Source organism: Saccostrea echinata, unplaced genomic scaffold (genome assembly GCF_033153115.1).
Source record: "Saccostrea echinata isolate AGI-Se365-2 ecotype Australia unplaced genomic scaffold, CSIRO_AGI_Sech_v1 ptg000033l, whole genome shotgun sequence".
In the NCBI taxonomy this organism is placed as follows: Eukaryota; Metazoa; Mollusca; class Bivalvia; order Ostreida; family Ostreidae; genus Saccostrea; species Saccostrea echinata.
The window spans coordinates 35,070,305-35,084,137 of record NW_026889782.1 but is presented as its reverse complement, the minus strand read 5'-3'; the positions used below and the strand labels follow the sequence as shown (position 1 = coordinate 35,084,137).

The window sequence follows — 13,833 nt, the reverse complement described above, 5'->3', positions numbered from 1 at the left end:
GGGGGGGGGATTGTTCCACACCTTTACACAAGAATGTACATGTAGGCCTAAACATAGCTCTTTTTCAGTGTTCCCTTTCCTATAAGAAAATATCTATTAATTCATAAGTTAACGGGAATCTTTAGTGATAGATGGAAAGAATCATATGATTGACACATCACTCGAACAATGATATACATTTAAAATATTTCTTTATACTTGATCCAGAAGAATTACCAAATGAATGGTGAACCATGAATGAAACATATCATGCTGTACAGGAAATGCAAATGGATTATGAATCTTTGCACTCTGTTGCTTTAAAATTATTGTGGTTAAAATGCATAAAAACCACCACATTTACAAAAAAGGTTACAAATTTGACCAACATCTTTTTCTCAGTTTCCTACAAACATTAATTTTTTTTATGTAAATTTTAAGCAGACAATATCTTTCTTTGTCCAGAGAAGTTTCATCCTTGATGTGTGATCTTGTGATCTTAAAATCAACAGGAGTCAACTACTCCTTAGGGGATACCAGCGTACTTTCCTCAAATCCTCTGTTTTCATGTATAAAGAGTTAAAATTTAAAATGGGAAGAGGAACGTTTCTCAGATATGTTATGTGTTCAGGCTTATGAAGCCAGTGTCTACAGATAGGAGAGGAACGTTCCTCTTATGAAGCCAGTATGACCAAATAGGAGAGGAACATTCCTCTTATGAAGCCAGTGTCAACAGATAGGAGAGGAACGTTCCTCTTGTGAAGCCAGTGTCAACAAATAGGAGAGGAACGTTCCTCTATGAAACCAGTGCCAACAAATAGGAGAGGAACGTTCCTCTTATGAAGCCAGTGCCAACAGTTAGGAGAGGAACGTTCCTCTTATGAAGCCAGTGTCAATAGGAGAGGAACGTTCCTCTTATGAAGCCAGTGCCAACAAATAGGAAAGGAACGTTCCTCTTATGAAGCCAGTGCAAACATTTAGGAGAGGAACGTTCCTCAGATTCATTGGGTTCAGATTCATGTATATATTGTTAATATTTTAAGATTGGAAGAGGAACGTTCCTCAAATGTTCAGTGTATTTAGATTGATGTTTGTTGTATCATTGATTAGAATTGGTAGAGGAACGTTCCTCAAGTATAATCTGTATTAGGGTTCATGGATATAGTATGTATTATCAATTGAAATTGATAGAGGAACGTTCCTCGTATAGCATTGTATATACAAACACACATATTTATTATAAGCAATCTAAAATAAAAGAGGAACGTTCCTCAAATACAGTTTTTGTGCATAGAACTAAGGAGACAACGAGGAAGATTTCTGATGAAGAGGAACGTTCCTCTCTTAAATTGCACTTAAAGTGGCGAATTTCTCGAAAAGCTCCCTTGTAGAGGCTCACTTATTGACTTTTAGACCACATTCGACTTCAGATTTGAAAAATCAGGTTTAAAAAAAGGAATTTTGATTTTCTCTTTTTGATTTGGATTGTGTTTATTACAGTGACTTATGTTAAAATGAAATCTTCATGCAAAAGGAAAATTCCATTTATTCAGCTTACAGACATACATGTACTAGTTTCATAGATTCTTGGAAAGCATCTGCCTTTACGCTGACAATTTTATTTAATGGTTAACTTTAATTATAATTGTCAAGATTTTCACAACCGTATTGTAATCGAGATAAGTGTCATAAGAAAGAAACATGAAAATGTTGTTGTGAAAATTAAATAAAAAGAAAGTAATGATTGAAGAATGTTTTAACAACCCTAAGCTCTATTTTAGCACCTTCTCAGCTCAAGAACAATGACCACAGTAATTATCAGTAAATCGCAGCATCGACAGCACATCAACAGTATTTATCAGACTCAACAGTAAAGACGACAGTAATTATCAGTATTTATCAGAAACAACTAAAATTATCAGTAACAACAGTAAGAATAACAGTAAATATCAGTATTTATCAGCAAGAACAGCACAGTATCAGTAATTATCAAACCTTATCAGTAAAATTTGGGATTCTCAGCACTATTTTCGTACAGTAGTTTAAGGTACTACTTGCACCATGTTTCTCCCCTAGGTTCCCATTGATATATAAGAACCAGTTGTCTCAATTTTCCTCAGATTTACTACACTTAGAGCTTAACATCAATTCCCTCGGATATTTGCCACTGGTGTTTATAACTTTTATACATTTATTTTGCTCTTACCCTTAAGGTTTTCCATCCTCTATCCTTACATGTCCATCACATACATGATACTCTGATATTAATTTAAAGTATTTTACATTAGAAAAGGATTTACCAAGAGAAAGTTTCAAAAATGTAATTAATTAACTAAGCAGTAAGTACATTGTACTTTACAAAGATTGCATTGGAGCATTTTTTTAAAATAAGAATTCAAATAATAAGAATACATGTATCAATAAATACTGTCGTGGAAAAATGCACTAAAACACATTAGAAATAGAATGACAATTTATAACGATTTTTTTTAACCAGATAAGTTTCTTAAAATTGATCCTTTTATTGATTAAAAACAGATCTCACCAAAATTCAAGGTCATAAATTAGGACACATCCCACCCTTACATGCTAATACAGTAGTACTAATAAATGGGAATTATGTCTAAATATACTGAGTATTCAACACCTACGATCTGTTACGTTTTCAATTTCAATGAATCACTTGCTATTAGGATAGAATTCCTTAACTTCTTTATTGCTGATTCATCATCCAACTTCTACATCTACCTTCTGAATGCCTGACTTTCCCAAAGCTTTGCATTATATACCCTTAGGCTAGTCCATTCCAAGGGTTGTCAGGTCATTCCACTATTTGAAGTCTTCAATGCTTTTTACTCAAATGCCCCTTAACCATTACACCTATATATTCCTATGTAAACCTTAACCAACTGTTGTGGACCCTCCCTGTCCCCAGGGGTCATGATTTGACCAAACTTGAATCTACACTACCTGATGAAACTTCTGTATTAATATGTCTAATAATAGCTTAGCTGTTCTTGAGAAGATTTTTAAAGATATTACCTACATATTCCTATGGTAAACTTTGATTATCTCCCCTTGAATTTCCCCTTGATTATCTCCCCTTGAAATTTCCTTTGAACAAATTCGAATTCCCTTCTCCCAACGATGCTTTGTGGCAAGTTTGGTTGAAATTGGCCCAGTGGTTTTTGAGAAGAAGTCGAAAATGTGAAAAGTTTACAGACGACAGACGGACAACGGACACTCTCTGATCATAAAAGCTCACTGAGCCTTCGGCTCAGTGAGCTAAAAAGGGAAATGATAATGAAATGATGAAAGGCATAAAGTTTACACTTTATCTTTCCTAAACCTCATCTTTTTTAATGCACATTTTGATCGTTTGTGGTTCTAGCCCTTAAATTAGGCCTTCATTGAAATGAAATATCAACTGATATATAGGAAATCTTTTAAAATTGCCTTCCAAAACACAAGTTTTACATAAGAATGCATTGGTGAAATCTGCTGATGAAAAACAGCCATAGTAATTAACGCGAGTGTTTTGGCCGATGGTCTGATGTTTTGTTTTTCTTTTTATGTAACTTTTTTTTATAACATACCTTTCACATTTGAGGGAACAGCAGCATTTTTAAGTCTTGATACATCATCTGAAAAAAAAATAATTGGATTGATTTCTATGAGATGACAAGTTGAAGTTGGATCAGTTGCCAAAGAAGAGGAATCCTCGCCTGTTGATCGAACATACCCACCGAGAACTGTATTGATCGGGTAGTCATAACATTACATAGTCAAATTTAGTATTAGAACAAAAGCCTAACAATTGGTATGAAACAAGTCAGCGAAAACAAAATCGATCCCGTAATAGGTTATATATACAAGCAATGCCATTATATCGACCAAAGAATTACGGCATACTGACGTTAAACAAGGTTGTTGAAATCCTTTAACATCCCTGTAACCTAAACCTTACTGTCTGTAAACGGCCTCAGTTGAAAATTGATGGTACTCAGAGCACAGCTTTAGTACTGAATAAATAGGGCGACGTAAACACCATATTACAATAGCGGAATATTGTAACATAAATAAGGAAAGTTGACGATGGAAAAGCTGAAGTTATCTCGCTTGTCATACAATTAAGTTGTTCGTTGGTCCTTATCTTCTATAGTCAGTAAATCATCGAAATATGAAACAGATGTGCAAGACTCTTTTTTGTCTTTTATTTATATCCAGTCGACATATGAATGTAAATAACTATTGCTAATTGATCAAATGCGTCAATGTATCTGAATGTCAAGTTTTTCTGCTTATTTCTAAAGATAGTAAAGGACATTTTTTTTTCTATCCTAAATGGATTGTGTGTTGAATTTTTGCTTTACATGTTTTTGTTAGTGACACTTGACTTGCCATATTGACTAGGACATGGAACAGTTTAAATACTAATTGGTACACTTCCTTCTTTAATTGATATTCCCTGAATGAATTTTGCTAGTTTTCCTTTGTGTCACATGTTGTATTACTGTCTCTTCATGATTTTGTATTGATGTAATACATACCTTTAAGCTTCATCATTTTATTTCGATTCTCGATGCTATCTGTATCCATCTCATCTACTTTACCTGGAACAAAGTAAAACATTTTTTTAACTAAGTTTATAAGAAATGATAACAGAAATGTGATAACCGGTATTAAAGATAGCAAATTCACTTTAAGTAAATGTAATAATGTTTCATAATATTTTTTTTTCCTTTTTGCCAGTTTCAAAGTTAGTTATCAAATATATACGTTTCAGTCCATGAAGTATCTCTCTTGTTGCAGCATCATCTTTAGCCTGTTTTCGCAGCTCTTCTATGTAGTAACGGTCATTGACAGGGTCCATTGTCTCATGCCTCAAAAAGTCCACTTCTCTTTCGTACTGGTTTCCGTTGTTAAGGAAAGAATCAAGATCCACAACTGCTGATCTGACAGTTGACCAGATTGCATTAAAATCAGCATTGGAGAGGACAGGACTAGAAGAATGAACACACTGATTTCTGGCAATACGAATCTTCTCAATGTTGGCAGAGAGTGATCTGTCAGTAGGGTCTGGATCATATCCCCAGCCGTTACTGTGTGGTGGGATTCTACAAATGTTTCTAAGTAGTGTGTACAGTAAAGGAATATCCATATCATTGTAGTTTCCGGTATACGTACTGCCTCTAGGTAATATCAAATTTAGTTGTGGTGCTGTCAGACGAGGAAGATTGCTTATATTTTGTTTAATGACGTGTGGGAATGTTGACAAAGGTACATGATGAAGTAAAACATCCCTCAGTTGATCTGTACACGGACCCAGGAGAAGTCGACACGCTCTACAAGCATTTGTCGTCTCCTCTGTAGACGAGTAAGGGGATGCTGTCATAGCAGTTATTTATTGCTTCTCTAAAAAATAAGAACGTAAGTAAATTTTACATTTAAGAAGCAACTTTTCTCAAACGCATTTATGTTAAGGCTTCCAACAGATTAAATACCATTGTGGATTTTTTGCTTTCACTTCTCTGAACTTCAGTATATTAGGTTATAGTAATAAAAAGTTATTTCTAATAAAGTTTTAAAGAAACCAAAATGTCTTAATGTCTATTCATGCTTTTTTGATAAATGAAATCAAGTTTTTCATTAAAGCATTGTCTCCTCAGAAAATCAAGTCTGTTTTTTTTATGTGTTATACTTTTTCCCCTCTAAATTTTCAGAGGATCAATTTTGACGAAGTTTAGTCCTGTTGTTCTTTAGTAAATTTGCCCTTTTTATTGTGTATATAAAAACATCATCCTGTTTTAGCACAGAATGGGTTAGATTCAGAACACAGGAAAAGTTTTCTGATTCAGTTTTTTTTTTTTTTTTTTTTTTTTTTTTTTTTTTTTTTTTTTGTATATTTATTAACAAGTCCTTAATGAAATAAAGAATTTGAATGTTCCTGAACATTTTCTCCTTATAAAATCTTAATCCATATATTATGACACTATTGAGACATGATGACCTTGCCAAGAACCGCCCTATTTTGAGACATAGAATTAAGGGGGTAATTAAACTTAATACTTTGTCAAATTTAATGAAAGGTACGTTGTTAACGTCTCGTATTTAACGGCTGGGGGATATGAAAAACGTTTATTCTTCTGTCTTCGGTAATTCAGACCAAAACAATGATCAAGAATTCATGATCAATATGTACTGGTTCCAGTTTCTAAGGATGAAATTGTTCAAATTCTTATGTTAAAAAATGTTTTAAAACTTTTAGAATTCTCAGCAATAAAATTGAATTTGAATTTCTATACCACTACAGGATTCCAAGACATCATTTAAAATCTTATGGATGAACATCTCTAAAGGGATTTGTAAAGAAAAAAAGAAGAAAAAAAGGAAATGATTTTTCGCACAAGTACTACGAGATTTATATTTCTTAAGTTCTCTTTGACAACATTTTTATTATCTTTGAAGACCAGGTCTGTAAACAATCTGTTTGATTTGAGTAACTTCATAAATAGAACTAATTTTTTTTTATTTTCATGAAACAGTATTTCTTCAAAATCCTCTACGTGAAAAGGGAAATGTTTCTTGCTTTGGCCTTCAATTTGACATTTAGATACAGGTATATCATCGACGTGTTTATCAATTAAAAATATTCAATTACATTCCTACGTTGATTAGATATATGCATTTAAATGCAGCAAAATATCATGTTCATCTGAATATGGAGTTTAATTCTCCAATGTAATTCAATGCACAATTTCATGTTTAACTTACCATTATTTTCTAAAAGGGGGCAGGCTACTGTTTTGTCCATTCACACTAGCTTTGGCACCAAAGGTTTTTAAACAAATTGACTATGGGCATTTGTGTGGTCCTGTATTGAGAGATATTAATATATATAAAATAGATCAAATTAAACACATGTTAAAGATTTTTTCCCAAATCACACGAAATTTATAGTGTAGATTTCAATCATTCCGAACATTCACTAAACCAAAACATTATAAACTCTAACTAGCAGAATATCTCAAATAATGCAAGATTCCTTTTTCGAAATTACGGCCTTTTTTATAATGTTAAATCACAAAAGATTTTGAAATTGCTTCTGTGTAAATTTATCTGTTGAGCTCCAAGGCTCGAATCAGAGCAGAAAATTTGGAAAGGGGAAAGGGAATATTGATCATGTTGATTGATCTTTTATGAAAACCAAGAAAGTTGTGAAGCATTTTGAGATATAATAGACGAATTAATGAAATTCATACCTTGTATACGCTAATGAAGGTTGAATGTGTTATTAATTCAAGAAAAGCATATACATGTAAACTGGTTTTAGGAATTTCTTTTTAAAAAAGGAAACTCCCTTTTCACGTAACAGAAAGTACGCCATTATGCTTTTTGTTTTATTTTTCTTTGTAAATCTGAAATGTTTAAACTTACCTGGTATTCTTTTATATTTTGTGGATTTTTCCCCCAAATGATCGGGTGTTTGTATAATCGAAACTTTAATTGCAATAAACACAATGCACTACTTATTCAATGTGTACATTCAGGTTACGTGCTACGCATAGTGTTGCTTTGATGACACGGCCCCTATTAATTTTTACTTCCTTTTTCTTAAAACGGTTGCGTGTGATTTCGCCCTTAGGATAATTCATCCTCTTTGATTTCGACTTCATAAATCTAATCTTTTTATCTGTTCTGCTTTTTTGGTTGTTGCAATTTTTAGAATTCTACAATTTGATTCAGAGGGGAAGAAAGTGCGAGAAAAAAATTATTTTTTGAAAATTTTGAAAAAAAAAACAATCTATTTGTACGTAAGGCAAATTAATATATTACAATTTTTTTTAAAGTATCAAGATCACAAATATCTTTAAAATTGATGTAATTTTTTCCTTATGGTGCTTATGATTTTTTTCACTTCATACAATGGTTATGTAACGCGTCGGCTTTAAAAAATCTCAAAACTTCTCTTTTTTTGAAAAGTACCGTTTACATTACTTAAGTTTTTAACGCATTTAGATTAAAAAATGAAAGAAAAGTTATATCTGAGGATATGTAAGTCCAGTACCCATGCATTAACTTTAAAATGGTGTTTTCTCAATCCATCAACAGACTTAAAATTATAAATGAGTAAAGCAATCTAAAGTATACTCTTGGCAAACTATTAATTTATATCACTATAAGTTGTATTTAAGATATTTCTGATTTACCTTTACAATAACAGTATGATTACTGTTTCTTGGAAAATCGTGTACATAGTGTACATAGTACATTTATTTACATTGTTTTATAACAACGCTCCTGTCGCTATGCGCCCTGTTTTCCCTAGCGACACAGAGGTGTCATTTTCCTTATACTTGTTAACAATTTTTATTTTGTTTCCCCCACTAATGTTCAGATTTATTATTTTGACATGTATGAAGGGTTTTTGTTCTTTGTTTTTGTTTTATTACTCATTTTCCCCACTTATATTGGTCACAGTTTATTTCATATGCATTATAAGCATTCTGACAGTTGTCATTACAAGCGGCTCCTTCAATTTAAGTCTTTTGATTGTGCGAAACTTACAAAAGCTAATGACAGGTAATACACTATTGCAATATCGAGCCGCAATATGAATCTATTATCTCAAAAATAGTTGCATTATTAAATCAATGCTATTCTGTATTTTTGATCTTCGGAACTTACTTTCGCTTTTATACTATGCGTACAAAAATGTTTGCAAATGTTTAAATATATGACTAAAAAGGGTATGAAAAGCTTTGGTCATATACATTTCTGCTTACAATTTATTCATTTACTACTTTTATTATCTGGCGACATCGAAACTAATCCCGGTCCAAATGGTGTTCCTTTTCATAGTTTAGATATTTTTCACCTTAACATTAGGAGCATTAGAAACAAAATTGAAAGTTTGACAACGTTTGTCACTGACTTCGATATTTTATGCTTCACAGAAACACATTTAGACGGTAGTATAAATAATAGCGATATCTCAATTGAGGGCTTTAATACAATTTTTCGAAGAGACAGGAATTCTTATGGAGGAGGAATTCTTGTTTATATTTCTGAATCTCTTCGAGTTACCAGACGCGATGACCTTGAACCCACTACAATAGAATGTATCTGGTTAGAAGTGTGCGAACCTTCCTGTAACTTTCTACTGTGTTGTGTATATCGCCCACCAAACAGTGATAAACCTTATGTGGTCTATAGAAAAGGCTTCTGACATTTCCACTAAAATTGTTGTAGTTGGAGACCTTAATGTAGACTTCTTTAATATTCCTAGAACACACATTGTTAATGAAATCCTCTTACGATACAATCTTACAAACACTATCCTTGAAGCCACTCGTGTCATGAACACCTCGAACACACTCATTGATCCAGTTCTAGTCAATTCGGATGTTTAAGTTCTTCACTCAGGCGTGTTAGACATAGACAGTGATATAAGTGATCCCAAAGGGACATATATATATTTTTTTAATCAAGTGTCAACCAAAACTAATCTTATGAACGAAAAGTTGGGGTATACACGAATGCTGATATGGATCAACTTAACTCCCTTCTTCAAAATACTGATTGGGCAAACCTCATTTGTAATGCACAAAATGTTAACCAGGCTACGGAAAATTTTTCTTTGACATTTATGAACATAGTTAGACAGTGCATACCTGAAAAGTCTGTTATAATAAGGCCAAAAGATAAACCCTGGTTTGATTCTGCATTACGTAAAACTCTTCGTATTAAAAATAGACTTAGACAAAAAGCTCTTAAAAGTAAAAAAGACTCTGATTGGGCAAATTTTAAACATATAAGAAATAAATTCAACAATATAAGAAAACAGGCAATTGAAAACTACCATAATAATCTAGAATTACATCTTACAGACGCTAGTAAAACAACTCGAAACCTTACTGGAAATTATTGAAGGATGTTTTTAAAACTAGTTTCCTCTGATATTCCACCATTACAATATACAACAGATACTGGTGATACAAATATTGCCTATTCCAATGAAGAGAAAATAGATGTACTTAATAACTATTTTACTTCTGTATCATGTGTTGATGACAGTGGGTCAGAATTACCTATGCATATTATGTTTGTAATAATGAAATTAGTAATGTATGTATTAGTGAACAAGAAATAATTGATATTATATCAATACTTCCCACAAACAAGGCCATTGGTCCTGACAACATTAGTCGCAAGATGTTAAAATCTGCAAAGTTTTCTATTGCCAAACTGCTTTGTTTGCTGTTAAATCGATTTTTAAATGAATGTATTTTTCCCTCAGAATGGAAACTAGCTAATGCACTTCCTCTTTTTAAAAAAGAAGATCCTTCTGTGATGTCAAACTATAGACCAGTTTCGTTGCTGAGCTGTGTAAGCAAAATCATAAAACGAGTTATTTTTTAGTATATTTACAATTATTTTCATGATAATAATCTTTTTTATAAATATCAGGCTGGTTTCTTACCTGGTCACTCAACTGTATATCAGTTAATTGAAACATATGATAATATTGTTAAATCTATTGATGATGGAAAATTTTGTTGTATGATATTTTGCGACATATCAAAAGCATTTGATCTTGTCTGGCATAAAGGTATCTTATTTAAACTTAAAACATATGGGATAAATGGAAATTTGTGTAAATGGATAGAAAGCTATTTAGAATGTAGGTATCAAAGAATTTTGTATCGTAGTTTGTTATCATCACCTAAACCTTTGTATGCTGGTGTTCCCCAGGGCTCAATATTAGGGCCACTTTTGTTTTTAATCTATGTGAATGATGTTGCTGACAATATGATCACTTTATGTAGACTATTTCCAAATGACAATTCTTTCCAACATTCATCTCAAAATATGAAAATTATTGAAAGAAATCTTAATCACGATCTTAATGCACTGGAACTTTGGCAAAAAAAAAAAATGGTTTATGAAATTCAACCCCTCTAAAACTAAAGCAATAATTTTCAGTACAAAAAAAAAAACATCGAATATCCTAAGCTTCTCTTTCAACAAATGTCATTAAGCACAAACACCTTGGAGTATTATTTTCACATGATGCTAGTTGGACATCACATATTGAAAATTTACTGGCTAGTGCCTACAGAAAATTGGCTTTATTAAAAAAATTACAATTTAAAATGAATCGAAAATCTCTCTCCCTTATGTATACGTCATTTATAAGACCACAACTTGAATATGCTTCTGTGGTGTGGGGCTGCTGTCAAGACAATGATAAAGATAAACTAGAAAAATTGCAACTTTATGCTGCACGAATTGTCACAGGTTTAACAACCATAGCCTCTAAAGATCCACTTTACTTCGAAACGGGATGGGAACCACTTAATTGTAGAAGACAGACAGCAAGATTAAAGACATTTTTTAAAATGCATAACAATTTAGTACCAGATTATCTAATGGACATACTTCCAAATATGCGATGCAATACATTATAGGTATTCTACTAGAAATTCTGAAAATTTTGATATTCCAAAATGTAGATTACAGACTTATAAGTCATCGTATATTCCTACTGTAGTTAATGAATGGAACTCATTACCACTTGAAAATAGAAACTTACAATTGTTGTCAAATTTTAAATCTAAAATAAGTATTAAAAAGTCTGCCCCACCATCATATTTTGAATATGGTAACAGGCGACTGAATGTTCTCCAGACCAGACTTTGACATAATTGTGCATTAAATATTGACCTCTACAGATGTATTTTTATCACATTTTAGATACACATGTTTTATTATGGGGGATAGATTCATTGAGTGTTGTGGAGAATGAACGTCTTTTCTCAATTGTTCAAACTTTTATCAAACATTCTGGCAGATTCACATGTTAGTATTAGTATTATTATAAATATATTTATTTATATATACATGTATATACAGAATTATATGTATGATTCTTTAAAATGCATTGATTTGTAAATTTCACTAATATTGAATATTTTGAATGTACATATTTAACTGTGACCTAATTTAATTTAATTTAATTTTTGTAATTTACATGTAGGAAGAGGGCATAATAAGTTTTAGAACTTGTGCCCCAATCCCTTTGTAATTAGAAACTACAATAAAATATGTTCAAACAAAAAAAAATGAATACTACACAGTATTTGGTTCAAAACTCGTTACACAATATTTGATTTAAAGCTCACTGGAAAATTGATTTTAAAAAATAAGATTTATTGCACACAATATCGTATGGTGGAATGCATTAAGTTCTCAAGAAAATTCTTAAATCTTAACATTTGTTTTATTCAATATTTTAAACTGGTAATTCAACTCATGTTCATTAAGCGATTTTTTTCTGCGTTGCTTGCTAAAAATAATGGCAATGAAATAAATCAGTTTTTGACTACTTTTAAACAAATTTACTCAAAAAACCTTACCAAAAATTAAAGATACCTTTCAAGAAAAATAAATACTTTAATTGGCCATCTTTAAAAGAATTCTTCGTTGTCCTCTCCCGACAGACTAACTAAAACGGTCCAACTCAAATGTTATTAATCTACAGGGATTTTTTTATTATAATTCCTGACTCGAAGATTTCTTACCCCAATGATAACTATCGCAACTTTTAATTTGCGATGTTTAAAAGGGTTTCCCTTACCAAACTACAGAATTTTCTTATCCTGAGTCGAAAGAGAGCAAGCAAACTTTTTCTTAAGATGGCACTTAATCCTCTTAACCATTTTTATTCATTATGACACATTTTAATATCTCTGGCTATTTATTCCCTTGATTTCCTTGAATTTTTGTAAAATTTGAATAAACTTTTTTAAATTCAAAAATAAATATCTCTAAATTCTTTTAATTATTCGGGGGCAGTATTGTGGAACAAATTACCTTTAAATGTAAAAATGTCTCCAACACTTAAAAATTTTAAAATCAAGACACGAAAGTTTATAATAGACCAACGATCAACTAAAATTTTAATATTGTATATTTGCGGACTCTATAATTAAGGTCTTCCGCTCCAGGCGGAAGACATTCTACTGATTCTGATGGTTAAGATTATTAAGGTCTTCCGCTCCAGGCGGAAGACCTTCTACTGATTCTGATGGTTAAGATTATTCTTATTATTCTTTTTTTTTTCCTAGACGCCAACTTTGAGACCTCATATCTTGCTCATTTCTCAACGGATTTTGCTCAAATTTGCAGGGTTTAAAGACGTTACAAAATTCTATCAGAATGCTGTCAAACATTTCAAAAACCCACTTCCGCTTTTGGGTTATCTCCCTTTAAATGAAAATTTAGGAGGCTTCATTTCCAGACAAAGGCTCAGAGACTACTGAAGCTGGAGTAGAAATTTTACCGAATTTAAATAATAGAAGCACTGAAGTCGTGCACATCAGTTTTTGTTTTTCAATTTCTGTATTCAAAATGGCGCTAGAGAGGGGTAAAAAATTAGAACGCCAAAAAGAGCGAAAATTTACACATATTTTCCTTTTTATCTTCTAAACTAAAAATATTTTGATAAAACATGTAGAATAAAAGTTGTGCACAATTTTAAGGCCTTTCATTTGATACCACTAAAAAGGGTCTGGCCCCTAAAATTAGGGATCTGGGGCCCTTTAAAGTTTTTGCTTTATAACTCAAAAACGGTAAATATTTCGAAATAGCTGCCGTAATTAAAGTTGTTATTTAACATCTTATTGATCTCAAGAAAATGTTTTTTTGTTTGAGTCTTGTGTTCTAAATGAGCTAGAAGCATAACACATATACAGGTAAGTGTTTTCATTCAGCAAGAAAACAAGAGCTCTTCATGCGTGTAATTAAAATAAACTTACTATAAATAATAAACCTTGCTATATTAGATGCTAA

General features: G+C 31.9%; 1 protein-coding gene across 1 annotated transcript in view; it reads right to left on the bottom strand.

The window, feature by feature from the left end:
- Positions 1-7,503, bottom strand: part of LOC133198480 (uncharacterized) — a 31,902-nt gene extending 24,399 nt beyond the window's left edge. The window contains exons 1-5 of the mRNA XM_061334570.1: positions 7,417-7,503; positions 6,754-6,853; positions 4,759-5,394; positions 4,530-4,592; positions 3,576-3,623 (exon numbers count right to left, since the gene is read on the bottom strand). Coding sequence (XP_061190554.1) covers positions 3,576-3,623; positions 4,530-4,592; positions 4,759-5,374 — 727 coding nt within the window. The 5' untranslated portion in view covers positions 5,375-5,394; positions 6,754-6,853; positions 7,417-7,503. The remainder of the gene's footprint in view (positions 1-3,575; positions 3,624-4,529; positions 4,593-4,758; positions 5,395-6,753; positions 6,854-7,416) is intronic.
- Positions 7,504-13,833: the final 6,330 nt, after the last annotated feature.